The sequence below is a fragment of the Pagrus pagrus genome (genome assembly GCF_965226575.1).
Source record: "Pagrus pagrus genome assembly, chromosome: 9".
NCBI classification, from domain to species: domain Eukaryota; kingdom Metazoa; phylum Chordata; class Actinopteri; order Spariformes; family Sparidae; genus Pagrus; species Pagrus pagrus.
In genome coordinates, this window is record NC_140193.1 from 13,692,006 (window position 1) to 13,714,700 (window position 22,695).

Consider the following 22,695-nt stretch of genomic DNA (forward strand, 5'->3'; position numbering starts at 1 on the left):
GGCAGAAGTTAAAGACTGAACAGACCGAGATCAGATTAAAAAAAAGGAAACTGTGGTTTTGTTGCAACGCTTGTTTCAAGGCTGCACGCGTTCTCTTCCTACTACTTTTGGCACGGTGTTAAACATCATCACAAGAAGTTTCTTAACCACTTCTTTTGTCAGCACATAATCCAAAGCAGTGATTAAGCTAAATGAAAAAGGGCTGAAAGTATTTTTCCCTCCCTGCAGTCTTCAAACTGTTAGCATGTGTTTTAATCACAAAAATGGATTCACAAGATAAATAATACAAAAGATTCACATATATTGCATTAGGATTTCTGACTGTGACCTCCTTAACATTAAAAAAATTCAAACATGATGCATGCAAAGCAAATTGGTAGGCCTGTAGAGAGAAGCGATGATCCTGAGGCTAGTATTCAGGATGATAAACAATAAAAAAGCATCATGTAAAATAGTAGATATCTCACAGTTAATTGTCAGTTATTCAATTTCTCATCATACTGATTCTCTTCCACAGTAATTTAGTGAACTCTGTAGGCGTGCTGGATTTTCTGCATCCCAGCTAAAGGATATTTAAGACACTTTCTTTCAACCTTTTTGCTCTTACTAAATGTAGGTTCGCTCTTCTACCACCTTACTGACACACGATGTCAAAGCCCCGTCTATCTCTCTTGACTCTCTGAACTGTCTACATTTCATAGTTGAGATGGATGCCAAAGAGCTTTTACACATTCATACAAAACATCTGCATTTTGCTTACTTGGTTGGCTTCCAACAGCAATTTCTGAAACATTTCCAAGTGGGCAATTTGGCATCAAATCTATTTAATAAATAGCCTTCAACATTCACTTGCAGAATGGGCCAAAGTCCCAAAGAGGGTTGTTGAGAATAAAAGCAGCTATAAAGCAGTCTGTTATTAAGGGATTGTTAGGAAGAGGAGCCAATCTTCTCCTCCTGTTTGTTGTTTTGATGAGCCTGTTGCTCGTGTTGTCTCCGTTCTGTGACTGCGGATCAGCCTCTGTCAGGCCACGCTCTCATTTTGGTCATCCTCACTTGTCTGATCTTTATCTGTGTCAATAAAAACAGAGGAAAAGCCACGCCGCAGGGATGTATGAGGGCAGAGCTAAAAATCCATCTCACATAACAAGTCACTCTGGCTGGGAAGAAAGCATATCATCCGTCTCAGTGGTCTGTAATCTTTCAGTTGTCATGGATACAGAGGTTTCCTAAATCATTCAGTTTTCTTAAATCCATTATTTACAACTTGGACTGCTGTGACAAATTATTATTGCATTAAATTATTTTAGAAAATTATTGTAAAGGAGACCTCTTATGTTTTTCGTTTTTTTCCTTTCCTTCAGTGTTTTATATAGTTTATTGTGGATGTAAAGGTCTTGAAAGTGAAAAATGCCAAAGTCTGTAGCAGAAGCTCCTCTCTCCCACAGAAAACACTGCTCCTGAAACGCCTCGTCAGTAGTTCCGCCTTCCTTTGTGACTTTGTGGCATCACACTACGTCGCCATGTCACACATTTGCATAATTTATGCCTAGCGGCTAGTTTGGTGCATAAGGACTGATTTAGCACAGCTGCTCTGTTGTTGTTAGCAATGCTGGGTCAGGCGTGTGTGAGCTGACCAATCAGAGGAGACTGGGTATTCAGAAGGGGGGCCTTAAAGAGACAGGAGCTAAAAGAGAGCGTTTCAGACAGATGGGGAATACAGAGCTGCAGCACTGGACAGTATGAGAAAACTGATGTGTTTTATGAGCACTAAAGCATGAAAAAATATTCTAGCAGTAAACCCAAAATAAAATTATGAACCTGAAAATTAGCATAATATATCTCCTTTAAAGTATTTTAATTATTGAATGCCAAAGAGTTTAAACAGTCCAGCTGTTTATACACATAAATATACCAGAAGCTGTCAGAACATCAACAAGTGGTGTAAAAGTACAAAACATGAACTTTAAAGGAGTTTGAAGTAATTGGAAAAAATAACATTGATATTATGCAACACCATGTCAATTCTGTCAACTTCAGCTCATTATGCAGTAAGTCTTGCATGGTCACATTTTCTCTTGTTCTAGACAGCTTTTCGTCCTTGTCGCAGATTTTGTATGCATAGTCCTTACACCAAAGGGTTTTATTGTTAAATGAAGCTTTAGTGCATTTACTTTAGTATGGGCAGCCTCATATCCATTTGTTTTCTTTATAGTTTTCTACTCATGTAGGCTGTTGTTATTTCTAAAGAGGAAAAATTGATTCATTTCATTTCTTTACCACTATATAGAAGGCACACTGAGCATTTTATTTTATTAGGGTGATAAAGTTGTGAATAACTAAGCAGCCGGTCTGGCTTTAGTAAATATGCATACTCATTTCCAACGACTTCAAAACATTAGACTGGCCCTATTCACAGGCAGACCTCATATTAGAACTCTGCAAATGGTTCGGCGTCAAATTATTCAGCACAAACACAAGAGCTGTGGCATGCCAAAATAGGAATTAAGAATTAATTTGTAGGCTAATTGTGATGCAAATGAAGGCAGATATCTACCCCAAAACGAAATTCACATTTGCTATTCTTGTGATCTCGATACATTTATGACTGAAAGAATCATCACATGCTGTCTAAAAGCAGCAGTGGTGATTATTTGGGATATTTGAGCGTTTTGTGGAATTTTGTAATGGATCAGCTCCAGACTGGAAAATGATGCTTTGATGGAGAAACAAGTCTTCAGAGTCCTCCGAGCTCAGATAACCACGGGAAAAGGTACAATATCGCTTGACGTGGACAAGGCAATTAATATTCCTGATTTCAGAGAAGGTCTCCCTCACATGGTATTAGTATTCATGTCATGCGTGAAAGATCCACCACAGGAGACGGCATTAGGGCTATATTGTACAACCAAGTGAAAAATTAAACTCCATGTCCACTCGATTAGCTGTTACATTAATGGGTGCGCACACATTTATTGAACAAACAACATCAATCAATGCTATCTGTGTTTCTCTGTTGTGTGCTAATCTAACTGGAACATGTATTTTGTAAACTGTGTATGGGTGATTAGGAATGGTTGCTGTTCAATGAACAAATCCAGAAATCTGGTGTTCGACGACGCCTCCCAAATTTTGATTCTAAATGTGAATATCAACAAGCAAAGATTCAACTTTTGGAAGCTACAGTTGAAGCTCTTGAGTATATGTGGCAGACAAAACGCCAACAATACCCCAGAGTTTCCCCACAGTGTCCTCTCATCTTAAATAAAGACAGGATTTATGTATTCACGCTTAAAAGCAGAGTAGAAGGTCAAGGAAGTGTATCTTGCCCTACAAAGAAACAGCATAGTAGAGTAGTTAAGTAATGCCTCCAGTGTCTTCATTGTAAGCCATGTAGGCCTATGCTAATTATTGTATTCCATAAATACATATATGCATACATACATAATGCCTGAAAATGCAGATAGGCCTACATTGTCTTTGGGCAATCCTCAGGGAAGGGAAGAAGAAGAGAAAATGCGGCATTTGCAAAACAAAGCATGTTCCTTCATCTCTCCTTTCATTTTAACTACCTATTATGTGACTTTTGCTATGTCTATTTCCATCTATTATTAGTAATACAAATATATTCAAGTGCCATGCCCGTTTAAAATATGCCTGTTCGATTGGTCACTGCAGACGCTAACATTAGAACTGAAATTAGCTGACGCCTTGTTGGGTATAACTAGCTCCTATACTTCAGCCTGGCTCGTAGCTGTTAACTCATGTTCACGCTCAACTGTTTCAGATGTTACTACTGGTGAAACCCAACGTTTTCTAGTTTTGCTGCTTCATAATAAAAGCTTTTAAATAACTAAATACTAGGGGGCTTTTATTGTGAAGGGTTGAAGGAAATGTGTATTTTTGCCTCAACAATACTGCATGAAAGCCCTCAGCTCTGTTCCCTGCTGTGCTGGGCTGACGCGCTGACATTTTCTGGTATCCCTGCCAAGTTTATCCAATCAGGACACAGAACTCAGCAAAAAGGCAGTCCTGTCTGAAAGCTAACTATTCCAGCGCTCCTGATGACAGCTAATTATACCAAACAGGCCAAACAATGGGTTGAAGAAAAGAAAGAGGCAAAGAGAGCTGCCTTGGACCAAAGAAAGGAGTCATGGAAGTGGTGATGTAGAGAGGAGGGAGGTGACTGCCAACTGCAAAATGGACAGGAAGTTCGCTAAAATGAAACACTTACAGCAGCTTTAAGTGACATTACGTACATTAAGTAACTGACGTTGCATACGAAAGGTAGAAGTATATGTAACATAGTTATTTTAAGCCAAACAACAATGTTTTCCTGAACTGAACAAGGTAGTTTTCTTGCCTAACCCTAGCCTAAGTGCAAGCTGTCGTTATGGGAGTCACTGGCATTCAACATATTCAGTCACTTAGGTATAAGGATGGGTTGTACTGAGCTTTATATGCAGTTTTAATAGATATACATCATACATCTCTATGGAAGGAATTCAGCTATTGTCCTCATTACATCAAGGAAAAGTTCTTGCCTTAAATAACACAAAGATAAGACTAAAGCCTAAAGAGCAGACACTGAAGCCTAAGAAAAATAGACAATTGCCGCTTACACATCTTGATTGAGTCTTACTTCATGCTTGGGCTGAGGCATGGTAAGACCTTGCTGTTATTGAGGACAGTACATTGATTTAAGTGTGCATACACAAAGAGGGCTTTAGAAATAAGGTGTGAAGTGGTGTCGATTCTAATTTTTCAGCTGGAAAGACACAGATGGAGAAAAGTACACAGTCAAAGATTATTCAACACTGAGTATTTTTAGCCCTGCACTAGGTTAAAGTCAAGGCCATGTCAACACTGAAAAACTCAGTCACCTCTGTAGTAGTGTAAGGACATATTCATTCAACTATTTCTAAGAGTTTATTTTTAATACATTACTATATTGTAATTATTGCATCATCACTAAACATCACTGTAATGTACTGTATCTCCCAGTGGGACTCAAAAGCAGCCGCTGTGATCTCATTAAAAGAAATACAATGCCAAAAAATCAACAGAAAAGAATGAATGCGTATTAGTATTCTAGAAGAAGAACTTCTTCAACCATGTTCTGGTAATTATTAGACAATGACCTTACTTTTTTGCCAAGAAACTGACTCCTCTTTCTTCTTCTTCTTTTGTTATAATGACAGCAACATGCTGCTGTAATTGACAAACAAAGCCAAATCTTGAGTTTTGACCCCCAGCCATTGGCTGATAGCCAACCTATTAATGTTTGTTGTAGTTCAACAATCAGGGACGGTCCTGTTATTGGCCACAGCACTGTAGGCTTCTGAAACACTGTGAAACCTCTCTCCGCATTACAGTCATCAATTCTATGCTCCATACAAGTAGCAGCTGAAAAGTAGCCAAATAATGTGGAGGACATGAAAACAAATGTAGGGCTTAAAGATGTGAAGAAATTAATGAAGGAGCCATCATAATAAACAACCCTGACACTTTACTGAGTGACTACTTGTGCCACTTGTGCCGTGTATATTGTGTGGTCACATACAGCAAATGAAAACAAGCCCACCATTTAAGGAGCAATTTGTGAGATATGGCCAGAATATTGGTTTAAAACATTCAAAAACGTATACTTATAGTATCAAACAGAGTAAAAACACAACAGTGTTGATGTTGTATCTCAGACATCTATGTATTCTGTTGCAGAGATGTCTGCTGAAGTTAGCATGATAACCAGCTAACCACCCGGCACCGTTCTGTCTCGTAATACAACTACAAATCAGCAAGAGGTGATAACTGTCACCTGTTAGCATAAAAAACTAACAAAATAAACTCAGAAAATGGTAGCTAGCAAAGAGCAGCAGTTGTCGGGTACTCTGGTGACGTGTTGTCCCCTATGTTTTCGGAGCTACTTTCAAATTCAGGCCATATTCTACATATTAGACCGTGTAACTCTACTTGTACAATAACAGATAAATGAGGGTGCATGCTGACCTTGTTCATTATGTAGATAGAGTGTGCAGCACCAGGGGAAAATCTATTTGTCACAGTTTGCTTTCTAGTTCTTGCCACCGCTCTACTCGCTGAACAATTAGTCAACAAGTCAGGAATCAGTGGGTGTGTATGTTTGGAAAGTACTTTCATAAATGGAATAGGCCATGAATATTAAAAGCATTCCAGATGCTGGGCTTTCTGCACCTTACACGCACTTAACAGTTAAATGGGTTTGCATTTCATTTGCAGGCCCATTTAAAATGCCGTGTCTCTCGCGGTGGAACACCTGGTCCTATTAGTATAGTGCACAAATCCACATTCTGCCATCTGTAGCAGTGATGTCAGGACCTCAGTGGGTAACTATTCCCACCTCTACATCTCCCTGAATCAGTGACGATAGATGGAAGAAAGAGAGCTGATGAAGAGTGGGATGAGCAGAATGAGAGAGAGAGGAGATGAAAATCCCTGCAGCGAGAGAGGTTTGATTCTGCTGGAAGCCAGCGCTCCCTAGAGAAATGGTCTCTGAGAAGCAGAGACGGGGAGGATGGAGAGGGGCCATGTGCAGTAACTCTTCTGTATGCTTCTGGCTAATTATCAACCCAACAAGGAAAAACCAGCTGCTCACATCCACCACACACCATTAGACTAATATCAAACATTAGCATGAGGAATATTCATCTGCCGTCATGGAAGAGAGAAGCATGCAACAGCATGATGTGTAAATTCACATTATATGCCTTGAAGTGAGGCTCAGGGTGTGTTTTTATCCTGATCATCATTATTTATGATCCACATATGGTGAATAGAGTCACCAGTCAAATGGTGGTACAGATTTCTGCAACATCGTCCTGCAAAATCTATTTCATGAATATGGGCTTATCAATACTCGTGGTACTTTCACTTGACACTGTCACTGTCTGTTTTTCCTGATCGTTCCTATTGAAGCCTGTGTTTTCCACTCACTCGTTGTTGGTTTGTCTGCGTCTCCTGGGTTTTCTGTGTCTGTTCCCCAGTCCTGCTTTGCTCCGTGTGTTCCTGCCTGTGTTCCCGCTGCTTCATTGGTTTCTACTTTGTTTATTTTTTTTGTATTTTTGTGCTCCATTAGCTCTGGATCTGCCCCTGCCCGCTTCTTCTGTTTGTGTTGCCTGTCAGCTTTGTTCTGTGGATTACATCTTATTTTATCAGGACTTGCTTTTCGTTTTTTCTACCTGCCTGCCTGCCTTGGTGTTTTGCGTTTGGGTTTGAAAAAGCTTAACAGAACCTAGGCCTACCTAGAGCTACATAGGCTTGCCAATAACCTAGAATAATGGTCACTGACTTTAAAGGGTAAATGTGATACAAAAGCCCTAATTTCTCTTCAGTCAACATACATAATTCGTCATACTGATGATGTCAGGAGGCTGTGACCGGTTGATCACAATATTAGTCCAGGAGCATGTCCTAGACGCTACTGGTGAAAACATTGTTTTTTTTCATACGCTGGTCAATTTTGAGATTTTAGGATATTTTTCTTCCATAACATGTCTTCTTTCAGCCGAATGGAAAAATATCCAAAATACACATTTGGTTGTTTGATTTAGTTCAAATTTCTGTACTGGTAATGTAAATGTGTGCATGTTTCATTAGATGATTTGCATGTTTAAACATGACATTTCAGAAAACTTGTAATATAAAAAAATAATTGTCTTAAGGTATAAAACTGCAGACGTTTTATGGTGATATCTGTTAGTTAGAATGTTTACTCCACCCTTATGATCATCACAAATACAGTTTCATCACATGCTCATCTGATGATAACTGAATTTTACAACACTACAAGTCCACGTAATTCCTATCAACTTTCTAAATACACAGCTTTTAAACACGATGACCAGAACTATGGAAACTGAATAACCAGTGAAAGGGTCTTCGCCGAAGGTCAGCACAAGCCTGTTTTTTCTAATGCAACATTATTGGAATAAAATAAGCCCCTGTTTTTCTAATCAATGCATGGGCTTTTAGACCAAAACCTGATGCATCACAATGGATTGATTTACAATGCTAGGAAGCCGTCTATATGTGGCCCCTATGGCCAATCACTAACTGTTGTTTGTGCAGCATTGGTCAACAAGAGCAATGCACATATCTAATTCAGTCATCTTATTAGAGGACTCATATGGACTCGCAAATTGATCAGATGTCAGTTCACTGGGAGGTTACAGGCAGTCCCATATGGTAGCTTGCAGTATGTGTTGCATTATAGACAAACAAGTGAGGTCAGAATGAGATAATACAAGAAATTCATTAAAAGACACTCCTGCTGCGTTCATGTGTCTGGTCTAAGCGTAGACTTCACAATTAATGTGTCGTGTTTTTACTGCCAGTATATTCTGTTGATGAGTTCTGATGTTTATTTGTTTGGACTGCCGCTCTGTTGCCACAGCAGCAGCTTGGCGTTCTCCTTCTCGCTTTCGGTCGGCTTTAATGAGGGTCAGATGCTTAGTGCGGAGAAAACGTTTTCATCTGTTCACTTTGCTCCCTTCTAGCACATATTGTCACACAGCGAACCTGCTCCCTATAAGGACTGCATGACAATGAAGGGGATAATTACAGAGGTGTCAACCCCTGATCATTATCTAACAGCATTATCGTTATGTTCGGGATGTAAAATACATTTTTGCCTGCTACTGCCCGTCATCACATTAGACCGTCTTCTTCTCAGAACACACTGATTTTGCTGATCATTCTATGGAGACACTGAGACAAACAGACTTATTTCAAGGACAAAGATCATTGTTTCTGTTGAATTTTCATGCTTTTGTAATTACTACATATTATAGATAATGCACACGTCCACAATCGTAATACAGAGATGATCTGGGATTAATAGTTTGACATTACTACGACGGCTGATTTACTAGTTCTTTGCTGATTTGTGTCATGGATTGGATTTTCATTTCGGTATTTTCCTATTTTATTTTGTAGATCATATCCTCATGTGTCATGTATTACTTTTCACTTCCTGCCTTTGTCTGTTTTCCCGCCCTTCATCATTCCTGTGTATTTAAGCCTGTCTTTTCCCCTCATTCTGTGTTTATTTATTTTATTTGTAGGGGGACCATGTACAAAATGAAACATAAATGCTGCCATGCAACATTTGATGAATTGTACCAGAGTTAGCTTAGTGCTAATCTCCATCTGTAGTCCCTTGGCAGGTCATAATTAGGTCTTTGTTGGTTGGTCTGTGTCCCCTGCGTCTCCTGTGTTCCTGTGCCTGCTCTCCGATCCCCCAGTGTCCTCTTTGTCTCTACTTTGTTCTCTGTAGCTTCTGGTTTGTCCTCAGTGTTTTACTTCTCTTTAGTATTTTCCTTGGACTCTCCCTTTCCTGTCTTTGTTGCTTGGATTTTGGAAATCAGCTTATCATTACTGTGCTGAAAAAGTTTTTCCGACTGAGAAAATTCAGTTGAACTCCCCCTCAAGTCAAACAACAACTCAGATAGTCAGAGAACATTTTCTTACATCAGCTGCAGAGTTCATACAAAAGTAAACATTGGCTTGATGGTAAGAACTTTTTATCAGTTGAGTACTGCATACAAAGTTTTGGGCCACATGTAATTTTTTAGGTTGTAACCGTTAGTTGCTGTCCACGTAGTGACCTAGATTTGTTCTTTTTGGCGTCCATGTTGCTCCTACCTTGCATCTCCTGTGTTTCTGTGCCTGCTCCAAAGTCCTGAGTTGTCCTCTGTGTCCCCGCTTTGTTGTCTGATTTGTCCTCAGTTTTGTATTTCTCCTTTGTCTGTTCCTTGGACTTTCCTTTGCCTCCCTTTTGTTGCTTGCGCTTCGATTTTGGACTTTAGACATAAGCTCATGATTAAAGCAAATTTTTCTTCTTTCACCTCCCCGCCTCTGTGTGTCCTGCGCTTGGGTCTCTTTTTGAAAAATTCTTAACAGATTTGTGCTTTTCAAAATCGACTGTCACTAATTAAATTTGACCCATTAATGGGCAGTAAGTACTCAGAACCTTAGAGTGAATAATTCATCATCATCATTCAAAGGGCCTTGCCAAAGTAGCCATTTGGAGGCACTAATACTGGTGGTTTGTAGCAGTGGTGGTTAATAAATAAGTGAAATAAAAAAAGAGCAAAATGACCTTTAATCACAGCCTAGCAGTGAAAGTTATGTGACAACAACCATGAGAATTCTGTCTGAAACAGGAAAGGCCACAATTTGGCGGTTCACATCCCCAGGGGGTTTGTGTAATTGCTGTTGAATACATTACGCTTATGACTGACATCCTTTGACAGCCTTTGTATGTGGTGACAATCAATGTAATTGGCTGCCAAATGTTGGGAAGCATTACTCCCTAGTGCCGTGTGAAAGTGTTGTGAAACCTGAGGAAGTTAATGCTGTAACAGAGCATGTCACTGTGTAAAGCCAACTTACAGCAGTCAATACTGGTAATCATTATAAGTTATCCCTGAGCAGCGGGGACTGTACAGGAAGTGGATACGGGTGTCACCTATGCAAATTCATTTGAATGATTGTCAGAAGTGATTAGAATGATTTCTACACCCACACTGCCTGCATGTAATTTAGGGATCATGGAGGAAAATGTACTAAGTGAAACAGGGCTGTTTGTGTCATTTAGTGATAATACAGTGAGTCAGACGGAGGTTTTCTTCACATCAGCTCTGCAAAATATTTCACAATGATAACATTTTTCGGCGTTCTCGTATGTTGAGAGGAGCAATTCAAGTCCTGGAAGTTAATTTTTATAATGATTGCCTTTGGTCTAATTTATAATGAGTTAATTGCACGTGGCGTTGCGCAATTCAGCATAATGCTGTCTTCATCTGGATGCTCGCGGTGCTAAAAGATTAAACCGAGATGAACGTACACACATCTGGACTGCTGTTTTCACGAGAACCGGGCAAATGCTTTTCAAACTGGAAATGGAACGAAAGATAAACGAAACCTCATATTCTTCATAATAAGTGTTCTCAAAGGAGAGGAACAAAAGCATAAGAGCAACATGTTGGAGAGAACATGGACTAATGTAGCACTTTTTTATCCTAATGTCATTTGCACAACAAACGAGTGACAACCAGCGCTCTGAATTCTGTCAGTAACACCATAACTTAAGGATGGTGGTAAAACTCTTAGCATGATGATTTTACGTAACTATTCATGGTCCACAGAGAATTGCAAACTGATGGGCAATCAAAATCAGATCAAAAATCTAGGAAAAACTATTTAGAAGGTCATTTGACAAACCATTTGTCAATCAGAGGCTAACTTCAACCAATCGGATCAACAGTAGGAGAGCCTCGCCACAAGCGGAGCCCGTTGGTTAATCCATTGACAAAAGCCTTGAATGCCATTCTTTGCGCTTCTTTCAATAAAGAAATACTCTCTGGTTCAGGGGGTATAACTGATGCTATAACATCTTTAAGAGCCGCCATCGTCGTTTTCAAACATACAGTCGCTTCTCTCGTCACACCTAAACCAGCCCTGTAGCTGCCAGAAGTTCTTCAGTAGGCTGCCAGTAGGTTCACATGCTTCACTGCAAATCCAGTACATTACATTTGATTCACATGCCAAATTGTCCCTCCGGGCGCTCTCTCCACTTCAACTCTATTTGCATGTCTAAAGCAGCAGAGTCATTAAGAGGCAACCAACCACGGCGACACAGTCTCAGCGCTCAGCACCTCCCTGGAGCTGCTCAAGCATCGTCAGCCTTTGGAGAAATCGAGTAAGAGAGTCTCTACAGGTCCCCTATGGGAGGAGAAGAGAGCTCTTATTCTAACTCGGTGGAAAATGCCAGCACCCACAGGGGCACCGTTACACACAGCTGGGATAATAAGTATCACAGGGAGACCCACGATCCACCAGCAATCTGAGACCGGGGCATGGATTTCTACCCCATTCACCGTTGCCACCAAGCTGACTCATCCCAAAAAGCCAATGAATCTCTTCCCCTTTCCGCTTTAGAAGGGCTATTTGAATGTCTGAATCAGTGTGCCATGTAATACAGGATGTGGTTTATAGGACCACAGGGGAAAGTGGATGGGGTGAAACAGTGTGGGGCTGTGAGATGCACGCTCTGGATGGCAGACTTGAATTGAAACACTTAGGCATATAATCCACACGGCACATACTCTAGACCACACTTTGGATTTATTACACTGTTTTATACTTTCCTTAACAACTCAACACACACTTTCCTCTTTTTACCCTTTAAGATGGTTAAAATCTTTTTTTTTTATGTGTTTTTTATGCCGAATTCAACCTAACATAATTGGTATCTTTTGAAACTTTAGGATCAAGAAATCAAACAATCTTAAAAGATAATTTCACCCAAAACTGAAAGTTTTGTGATTATTTTCCAACCATTACATTCCTACACAACCGAAGTAAATGAAGACTTGTTAACTTGTCTTGTGTAATCCAAGTCTCCAGCAGCCAGAAGAGCCAAATTGATCTTGGGGCTTTCCAGAGAATTCGATTATGGCGGACGAGCTATACGAAGCTGTTTCATGTTTTTTTTTATTAAGTTGTGTTTTTAAGTTTTAAAACAAGTCCCCATCTTCTACAGTCGTTTGGGATAATGCTGCATAGCTGTTATGTCGACTACGTAACTTCACCCAACACTCCATCTGCATTGGGGTGAGTAGATAATGGCTGAACTTACATTTTTGGGTGAACTTTTCCTTTAAGGCACTCTTTTTATTCTCTGACTACTGAAATAAATGTCTGATTTTCCATTATGCAGCCTTGGTATATTGATACCATTCTTAATATCCAAATTCTCTGTAGTTTTATTAAACTAATAGAAGTACATTAATAATACAAAACATTGGCAAAATTCCTGGAGGAATGAGGATGAAAATGGGAAGTGTGTATGAAATCCAATTGATTTAATTGCTAACGCACAATAAGATGACAAAATGACTTTAGAGACTCCAAGAAGAAGAACCGGGAAGCCTTTTTCTTAAGTAGCGTGTGGATCAGTGAGAGAGACATGAATTCCCATTGTTACCCAGTCAAATCAGCAGGGGATTGCAGGAGCTCAAGCCAAGGATTAAATTTGTTACAGTGAAATTGTACTACTAGTGTTAATTTAAAGGCACCAACAGAATACTTAGCAAGTGAAGGCATAACTGCGTTGTTAAACGTGAATTTCCCTGCTAGAGACATTAGTACAGAGCCCTCGCTTTATTAAGCATAACCCATTTCCATGGAAGGGAAAAAAATGTATGCTTCACTAACACAAAAGTCTTGATTCGCCTGAGGCCGACCTCCCCTCCTACTATCTGTTCCTACTCCTTTCTCTCTCTCTCACTCTGCTTTCTCCCTCTCTGGCATTCAGTTTAATAAGTTAGCGTGAATAGCTGTGGCAGAATATAATGCCTGAGACCTGCTAGCAGGCTATAAATGTGGCCCTAATGGCTAAACCATTATAGCATTTGGTACAGAGTCTACCGCGGTGAATGTGGCGCTGCAGGAAAACGGAGGTGGTGGATGACAGGAGGCTGGGGGATGAAGAGTTCCCTTTCCATTAGCTGATTGAATTGGAACCAAGTCCTGTGTGCCGGGGACTGTTTGCCTCACATCAAACACAACTGGGATGTAAACACCTCTGTTAGTGCTCAGGAAAATGTCATATGAAAGAATTGTCCCAGCAACAAGACTACTTCCAGCAGGTAGTTTGTTAATAGAGGTGGTTGCTGTAGCACATCTCTCAGTACTGGTGTTGTTTTGTATCATCCGCCCGATGTTTTTCGTGAGCCAGAGTGAAGGCCTAATGGACCATGGCGTGCTGGAGTAGACAACACATCTCACATTAGGACCCAAGTGCAATGTCAGATTTAATAAATGATATATATACTTGTTCTGGCTCCATCGCAGAGAGTGGTGTGAGAAGTGGTTGGAAGACGAGAGACTTCACGAGCTATAAGTGTTCCTTGTCTTTGAAACCAGGTCAGCGACCAAGATGTTTCTGTACAAAGAGTTGGGGAAGGCATGTGGGCAAGGAGGGGGGGGGCTGTGATGCATAGTTAAGCACACAGTGTAGTACTGGCTGAAAAGTGCATGTTTTTATCCCGGGCAAACATGCACATCTTGGACAAAGACAGGAACTGGGAGAGGACAGGCCTTGTGTCATTAAAGATATAATATGTAAGAATTATGCATTAAAATGTCAGAAAATGCCTCGACCCATGTTATATATCGAGTTGAGTAGCGTACTTACATGATTCCAAATGTTTCCAACAATGTTCAAACCCAGAGACATCACAAGTTTACTCAAGGTAACGGTGCGTATCATTTGACAGCCTGTCATTATCATTTCCAGAAAGGACATTCCTGAATGCAGACTAAACGTAACGTGGATTAAACCCTAACTTTACCTCTGCCATGAACATAATGTGCCCGAATCACATGAGATAGATTTTCATCATCAATGGTGGTCATTTAATGGTGTTCATCACCAGCGAAGCTAGTTTGAATGCAAGATAAATTATGTTTATTTGCCTGAAACAGCCAGTTTACTGTACATGAGCTGGTAAACTAGCAAAAAAGGTCAATCACTAAACTCAGCACTCACCTGAGACTCCGATTCTCTATCATATTTTCCCCCCTCCCCTCTGTTGTACAATGTCCATGAAGTAAAGTAACATTTCCCCTCCAGCTCCAGTCGGCAGTACACATCACTGGACACAAACTACCGAGGAGGTCGCCTTTGCAGATTGCTGCTGCAGTCAGGTTGATAGACAGGAGTGTAGAAATCCACCTTTTAACCCCAAAAGTTGAAATCCGATGTGACTCTGGGTGTTTATTCCTCCAGACGGTCTGTGTGGGCACCTGATTCTCTTTCCAGAACCAATCCCTGCTAACATTGCGCGAGAGGCGAGTTTTACCCAGTCGCCAGTTCATCACACGGCTGACACAAAGAGGCAGACAATTATTCACGCTCACATTCACACCTTCAGGCAATTAACCTGATCCTTGGACAGCGAGAGGAAGCCACAGCACCCGGAGGAAACCCATATAAACTCCATACAGTAAGGCCTCAGCCAGCTCAGATGGTTTGAACGCAGAGCCTTCTTCCTGTGAGGCGACGGTGCAAACCACTGCTTCACTGTGCTGCCCCGTTGTCTTGGACAAACATGCAGCGGGAGAAAAACCACAGGGGATTGTTGGGCGTCATTAACAGATTCCTAACACATCTGCTTCTGGAGGAATTTGAAGAGGAAACAAAGTCAGGAATGCAATGAGTTTTGATATCGTGTTCGGGTGAAGAGGGAAATGCAGCCCACACATGCAACTTGATAAAGTCAAATTCCATTATCCAGCCATCCATTATCTAAAACAGCTTATCCTTTTCAGGGTTGCGGAGTGCTGGAGACAATCACTGCTATCATTGGACACTGCCAGTTCATGACAGACAGACTCTACAAACTCCCTAGCCTCAGCCGGCCTACGCTTCGAGCCCAAAACCATCTTGCATTGAGACAAAAGTTGTTATCACTGCTCCTTTGTATCACCCAGTGTCTTTGGCAGACATCCACTGGGAGAAAGACAGGCCTTCAGAGAACCAGAAGGGATTGCTTGGTGTCATTAACAGATTCCTAATCCGACAACAAAACACGTCTGTTTGTGGAGGAGGCATGACTCGAAGAGGAAACAAAGTCAGAGAGAGAAACCAAGTTTTGTTAAGAGCGAAGTTGGAAAAGCAGCCCACACATGAAACTTGATGAAATGCAGAATTTGAAAATGATGAGAGAAGAGCGGTGAACATTGGAGGCGATTAACAGAGAACGTAATGAAAAGATGCCCTCCTCATTTCTGTATTCAGTCAGGGAGAAAAGTTAGCAGTGTAACCTCACTTTGCCTTCATGTGTTTGCCTGCTAAATGCTTCAGCTGACACAGTAATTATGCACTTTGCGCGTGTTACCAGGAGTTTGACAAACCCCCGCTTGCCACAGGTTTTGTTGTGATTGCAGCCTCGCCATCATCTGCATATCAAACACCTGCCACCTTTTAGAGATAACTAACCCCCGCATGATCCTAGTCGATGGCGCCGACTGCACAGTCTCACAGCCGGAGACAGTGACTTAGCACTGCGCTCAGATTCTGTGTTTTTTAGTCTAATGATAGAGATCATATCCGTATTATGACTGAAATTTCTGAGCCTGTAGATTCTGTTGGATTAGGGAAATAATGAGAGGAGTGTAGCTGACAGGAGCTGACTAACACACTGCTCTTTAGATGGAGTGTTAGTTACGGAGGTTGAATGTCATGAAGCCTTAGCTTGATGCTAAATTTACTTAATAAATGCTACCAGAGAGCATGCTTGCTGTTTGCCGCCCAGAATCATTCTCAGAGGAGATCAGGCCTGGGATATGCCCGTGCATTAATGAGCATATACACTTGATATATTTAGGACATCTTCTTGATGTTGAGCTGCGGCCCTTATTTTCACGAACCACACTTTAGCTGTCTGGAACATTTAAAGTCTGTCTCTAATTGGTCTGCTTCTCTTTATGTCCACATCTCCCTCTGTGTTAATGAAGATTTAATAAGGGAAATCAGCATAGGATGGCGGGTGAGCTCACCTCATCAGCTGATGCAGTGCCCCGTTGTTCTTTACATTATATGAGATGATGTTCACTGTCTAATCTTTACCTCTGCTGCAGTTAATTACTCTATTTATTGATTAGACCAGGGCCGCTCCAAGTGGGGCCCGTAGCCCAAAGTTGGCCTGAGCAAAATGTAAAAATAATAATAATATGAATTACTGTTTATGCTGTTTTCTTTTTTTGCGAGGTAAAAATGCTCTTTAAATATGTAGGATTTTTTTTCTTTCTTTTTATTTTATATTTCATAATCTGATAATCATTTAAGAGAACTGGGGATCGTTGTACTACAGAAGCCCTGAGAGGCAAGTGAAGAATAAATTAAGGAACTTGGAAAGATCCTTTTTTTAGGTCATAAACACAGGAGAGAGAACAATTTAGGTCAGATTTAGAAGATGGATCACCAGATTTTTTTTTTCTCACCAGCTGATCAGGGCTTCCATATAGTCATTTTACATCTTTTGGCCCACGGTCCATCATTGAGTTGAAGTTTTGGCCCTCCAAGGGAAAAAGTCTGGGCACCCATGGATTAGAATACAATAGAAAAAACATCAGTTGCCAACTACTTGGATAAATGTTCCAATCATTTTTCAGCAACTTAAATGTAACAATTTGCTGTTTTTCTTTGTCATTTGCAGTGGCGGACTCAGGATGTTTGAGAGCCAGGGGCTGAAGAAATAAAAGGGGCACCAGCTGTATGCAGTGAGGAACCAGCAAGTAAAAAAGGGCACTACAAGGGCACCCTAGAGGGCAATTTATCATGTCTTACCTATCATAGGGGCATCCAGGAGGGCACTTTCACAGTGTTTTTTTAAATACTAGGGGTGGCGTCCACCAGTGGTCATTTATGACATTAAATGCAGGGTATTTGGACTGTTGGTTGGACAAATGAAACAACTTGAAGCTGTCAGTTTGGACTCTGTGAAATTATAATGAATTATGAATTATAACAAAAAGAATTATAAAAATCTGCAGATTAATCGATGATGAAAAAAATCGTTAGTTTCAGCCCAAGTTCTAAATACTGATTTGTGTATATTAGGGATGTGACAAAGAAAAAGATTTTTATCATGGTGTGCGATAAACACACTCACAGTAAATGTATCATGGTAAATATTGTGAAAAATCGTAAATAATCTCAAAAATCAGATGTGTGTGAATACTACAGACTCCAAACAACCAAAACAGGAAGATGAGGTTACCACCATTTATTTATCCTTCATTTATGCAGGAAGACCGTTTTTCATGAAAAAAAAAGTTTCCTAACGAAATGTCCGGTTAAATTGATTCCAGTATGTCGTAGTGCAATTTTAGTTTTATTTTAAAGGGGCATTATGTAGTTGTTTTAATCAGAAGACAAAGATCTTCACTGACTGATTTTTTATGCCTAAACAATTGAATTAACAAACTCTCTTTGTTTTTGTGACTGAATACACAAACTGACCTTAAAGGACAACACAATTTCATACTGTTTTACTTTGTTTATATGTGGCGGACCCTGCCACCCCTGTATCTCCAAACAGTGTTCAGGGGACCTTATTTTCCTCTGAAAACAGCAAATATCTTTCATTTCTTCCCCAAAAATCAACATAGTGCCCCTTTAAAGTTGCAAGAAGGAAGAATTTTGATGATTATCAAGACAATGTTAATCGCAATTATGAGACAGCATGATTGTGATATGACATTTTCCTATCATCCCATGCCTGGTGTATATGTGATTCTCTAACTTCTTGCTAGTTTTCAGTCAGGTAGATAATGTGCAGTAAATACCCAGGATTCATGCCTTGACCCAGCATGCAAATACATTTTGTTAATGAGGCTGTTTCGGTTGGATTTAACCTTTCCGTGAAGGGTCAAGTGTGCAGCACATGTATCATTTTGTAATACTTCACAAAGGTTGAGTTTTCAGCCGAGTTACCCTGGGGACTGACAGGTGTTTCAAGCAAAAAGGGCTCCTGTAGAAAAGCAAGGTTTTAATCATTACTCAGATAAAGACATTGGACACGTAGTTATATTTGAACAAGACGGGCCATAAGGTTGCTGTTGATAAGATGTGTGTGAATCCTCCTGGGAGTAACTAATTAAGTGATAGTCTTGGGGGGTCTCACTCAGTCATCTGTTCTCAGACTGAATGTAGTCAGGCAGTGGCCCCTACGGGCTACCGTCTGTAAAACAAAGCTGATGCTGCTCTGCAAAAAGCTCTACTGTATTTTTCTGTTGTTGTGAGGGCTGAGAAGTCAGACTGGCTTTTTTCTGTTTTTTTTTTTTTTTTCTTTCTTTCTTTTAGCGTCGCACCTAGAATACAAATGGGTTTCTGTAAACTGTGCTGCAAATAATGAGTGAGTCAGGGAAAACACGCCGCGGGTCGTGCGTGAACACACACACACACAGACACAACAAGGCACTCGTTTGACACATGTAGGCCACCTCTCCCATTTACGCGCTGCTCTTCCAGGAAACCTCTCTCTGACCAACCACTGACCACTTATCCCGTCGCTCGACTTGATTTCTCAGCCTTTCCCAGGAATGCGGTGGGAGTTCTCGGATGGTGGGATGTGTTGTGTCTGTGGGTGACAGAGAGGGGGAGGAGGGGGGCGCTCTGCTCTGCTCTGCTCTGCTCTGCTCGGTGCAGGACGCAGGAGACAGTCGCTCTCCAAGGTGCTGAAAGTCGGAGCGCTCCCTCCTCTCGGTCTCGCCTGCGCACGATGAACGCGACCTCAAGCAATGACTGGCTCCCGATCCCGTTTGGTTTCTTTTCTTATCTAACTTCTGCCCTTGTGGATTTTTTTTGATTTTTCGAGCCACCGCTGGATGTACGCGCACACATGTGTGCAACAAGACTGACTGCTGCTGCTGCTGCTGCTGGTGGTGCTGCTGCCCGCTTTCCAACGTCCACCTGCTTCGTTGGGAAATATTGAATTTTAATTCTCAGGGAACGCTAAAGAGGATTTCTCTCGCTCTCTCTCTCTCTCTCTGTGTGTGTGTGTACCGCATGCCTTCGGACGTGAACTGTGATATTGTCTCTAAAAAGGTGAGTCCGGGGAGGATAACCATGAAGCAGACCTACTTTTATGTGGATATCATTTTCTTTGCGCTGGAAAGGAGGGGAGCACACCTCCAAAAGGCTTGTGTTTAATTGCTTCCTTTAAAAAAAAAGAAAAGAAAAAGCCACCATCACGACCGAGAGGGGAGGATTATAGTCTCTGGTGGAGTCTTGGTGAATTCACCCAGTGGATAAAGTGAAGTTTCCCATAGGCTATAGGCGGCTATCTCTAATCTGCTCCAGCCACCTCTACTGCATGCGTTCTGGCTTCACACTCAGTGGACACCAACACGATTTCCAACGCGGTGAGTTGAGTATACATCCCTGTTGTCACTTGCGTTTGCAATTGATCTGTCAGGACACGCAACACTTAGAGACCAAGCGATTCTAAGCCGAGGAGGAGGAAGAGGAGGAGGTGGAGGAGGAGGAGGAGGAGAGGGGGGTCTTTATTTGCAGCTGTATGTTGCTCAACTGTCTGTATCCAGCTCTGTGGGGGGAGAAAAAAAAAGGGAGTGATGCATTTTGGGTTAAATTCATTGCGCATTTATGAATCAGAACATCTGCATGTCACATGGCTGATTTTAAGAAAAGAACAGGTTACTGTAAGTCCAGATGTTGGAGCAGTCGTTTGTCATGTTTTTTTTTTATTGGCTGAAATAGACGAATAAAGCTACCTGTTGTCTCCCGGTCGCTCTCATGGAGTTTTAAAAAAAAAACATTGAGCAAATAGGTTTGGCTTTGGAGAATGTGGAGGAGAATGCCGTGAGGATCCCACTCCACCCACCTCACATAATGGATGTTTTAACCCCGTCGCTGAGGTTTTGCGAGAGAGTCATGTGAATCAGCACCTCCACCTCCACCACCACCGCCACCACACCAACACAAGCGCACATACAGTGGACTACACAGCTCGTGTTAAAGAAGAGGTTTCTCTGTCAGAGATAATATGTGGCATTAGCCTGTTGAGTACGAGCAGTGATGGGGGGGAGTCCCATTTGTCTCTGGAGGTAGAATAATAAAGAAACTTGCATCATCCCTGTAAACACAACTGGCTGCAGCAGCAGGACAGGACGCACTGTAGGCCTGAGGGGGAGAGAAAAAAAATGAATCAAAAGTATTTGTTTACTGGTTTATTGGGATGTTCAAAACAACAGCAGTGAGTCACCACCCATCATATCATCTCTTATTTTTCACTGCAGCCCATTTCCTCACTTGATGCTGATGATGATGGTGATAATGAAGCGCAGGACGGATCCGGAGAGGATACCGGGAGCCTAGGGATGACATCCACATAATCTTGCTCAATGTGGATTTCGATGCCACGGCGAAGGATGGGCCCTCTCCTCTCGGCCGCCTTCGTCCTCCTGCTGGCCCTGAGCGCCGTGACTCCGGCCTCGGTGGGTAACCCCGAGGATTACGCCGCGGACGAGGCGGAGCGGAGCGCCGGAGAAAACATCGTCTTCGATGACTACCGGGGGAAAGGATGCGTGGACGACAGTGGCTTCGTCTACAAACTCGGGGAGCGCTTCTACCCGGGACACTCGAACTGTCCGTGCGTGTGCACGGAGGACGGGCCCGTGTGCGACCAGCCCGAGTGCCCCAAACTTCACCCCAAGTGCACCAAAGTGGAGCACAACGGATGCTGCCCCGAGTGCAAGGAGGTTAAAAACTTTTGCGAGTACCGAGGGAAAACGTATAAAATACTGGAAGAATTCAAGGTAAGCTCTTTTCAAACATTATTTCTTGGATTTTTTTTTTTTTTTTTTTACATTCAGATTCAGATGCGTCAACTTAGAAATAAACCAAAGTCATGGCAGAAGTCTAGACCTTGATAATATGAACTTGCCTCATACAGTAGAAGGAACATGTAGGTTTTTCTTTCTGCTGGCATTGATATTTCCTTTTTTGAGTTTAATGATAAAACAGTTTAGATCACATTTAAGGGCTGTAGTAACTGATGCTCATGAGTTGGGTCCATCTTGCCAGGTTGATTCAGCCGGTCACAGTCAGAAAGTCTGGATGCCACTGAAGGAACCATCTTACATGGCAGTCTGTCTGGGCTATCCTGTCACATACACACGGGAATGTGAACACCCCATAACTAGACATGCACGCTCATAAAAAGTGATCAATGTCAATAAATTCAAATATGAAATGAGATCTAAGGTCATGATGGTGTCATTTTGGCAGCAGCATGTCTCAGGGGGCCAGAGGCTGGTTTTAAAGGCGCAGTATGTAAGAAACGGCCATTTGTCCGATTAATACTCCAAACAAATAGGGGGCGGCAAGGTAATTGCTAACTGCGACTAACTGTAGCTGCTGTTAGCCAGTAAGCACGGTTAACCGTGCAGCTAGCGGTCGTATCAGTTGACTCTGCTCGGACTGGGAGCTCAAAGCACTGGGGGAGGGTTGGTGTTGTTTTATATCAGACTAACATCCTAGAAGGGGCTAGCTGGTGAGCATGCTAACTTCAAAAGATATCTTTGCAACATAATGCAGAGATGTCTTTGACATAATGTCAGAACCTTTTTCTTCACATCCTGTTGATCATTTTAGTATGTTTTCAACAAAAATACCCCGTCTGTTTTCATTCCTCTAAGGGTCATGGCGACTGAGTATAGGAATAATAATAGTAATTGTGTAAGCCTTTCAGAGCGTGAAACTGTGATATTCTCCCAGATGGCTCATACCGTGGAAATCTCACACCTTCGCGACCCTGTTTTGTTGTTGCAACTTGTTGACAGAATCCAGTGTGTAAATATTGTTTACAACAAAATGCAAAATGCAGGTCAACAGCAGCGTTGACCTGAGGTGGGGGGTTGGTAGGGTTCGGGTTAGCGAGGCTCTCGGTTAGTGTGGATATGTATCGATTCCTGGCATACTGTAAAAATATCACGAAAATGTGTTTATTGGCCAAGGGCACAAAGATGGCTGCCACCCAGAGTGATGTCATCCCCCCCCCTCCTCCCTCCTCCCTGCACCCATCAACTGAACACTCACCCAGCATTACTAAACTGACAGATGCTATA

General features: G+C 41.7%; 1 protein-coding gene across 4 annotated transcripts in view; it reads left to right on the top strand.

Moving 5' to 3' along the window:
- Positions 1-18,903: 18,903 nt before the first annotated feature.
- vwc2l (von Willebrand factor C domain containing 2 like) overlaps positions 18,904-22,695 on the top strand; it is a 31,572-nt gene continuing 27,780 nt past the window's right edge. For 3 of the 4 annotated variants that reach the window (XM_084361354.1, XM_084361356.1, XM_084361357.1), the window contains exons 1-2: positions 18,904-19,971; positions 20,866-21,384. In XM_084361354.1, the coding sequence (XP_084217480.1) occupies positions 20,971-21,384 (414 nt within the window). In that variant the 5' untranslated portion in view covers positions 18,904-19,971; positions 20,866-20,970. The remainder of the gene's footprint in view (positions 19,972-20,865; positions 21,385-22,695) is intronic. The other variant, XM_084361355.1, reaches the window with a different exon arrangement.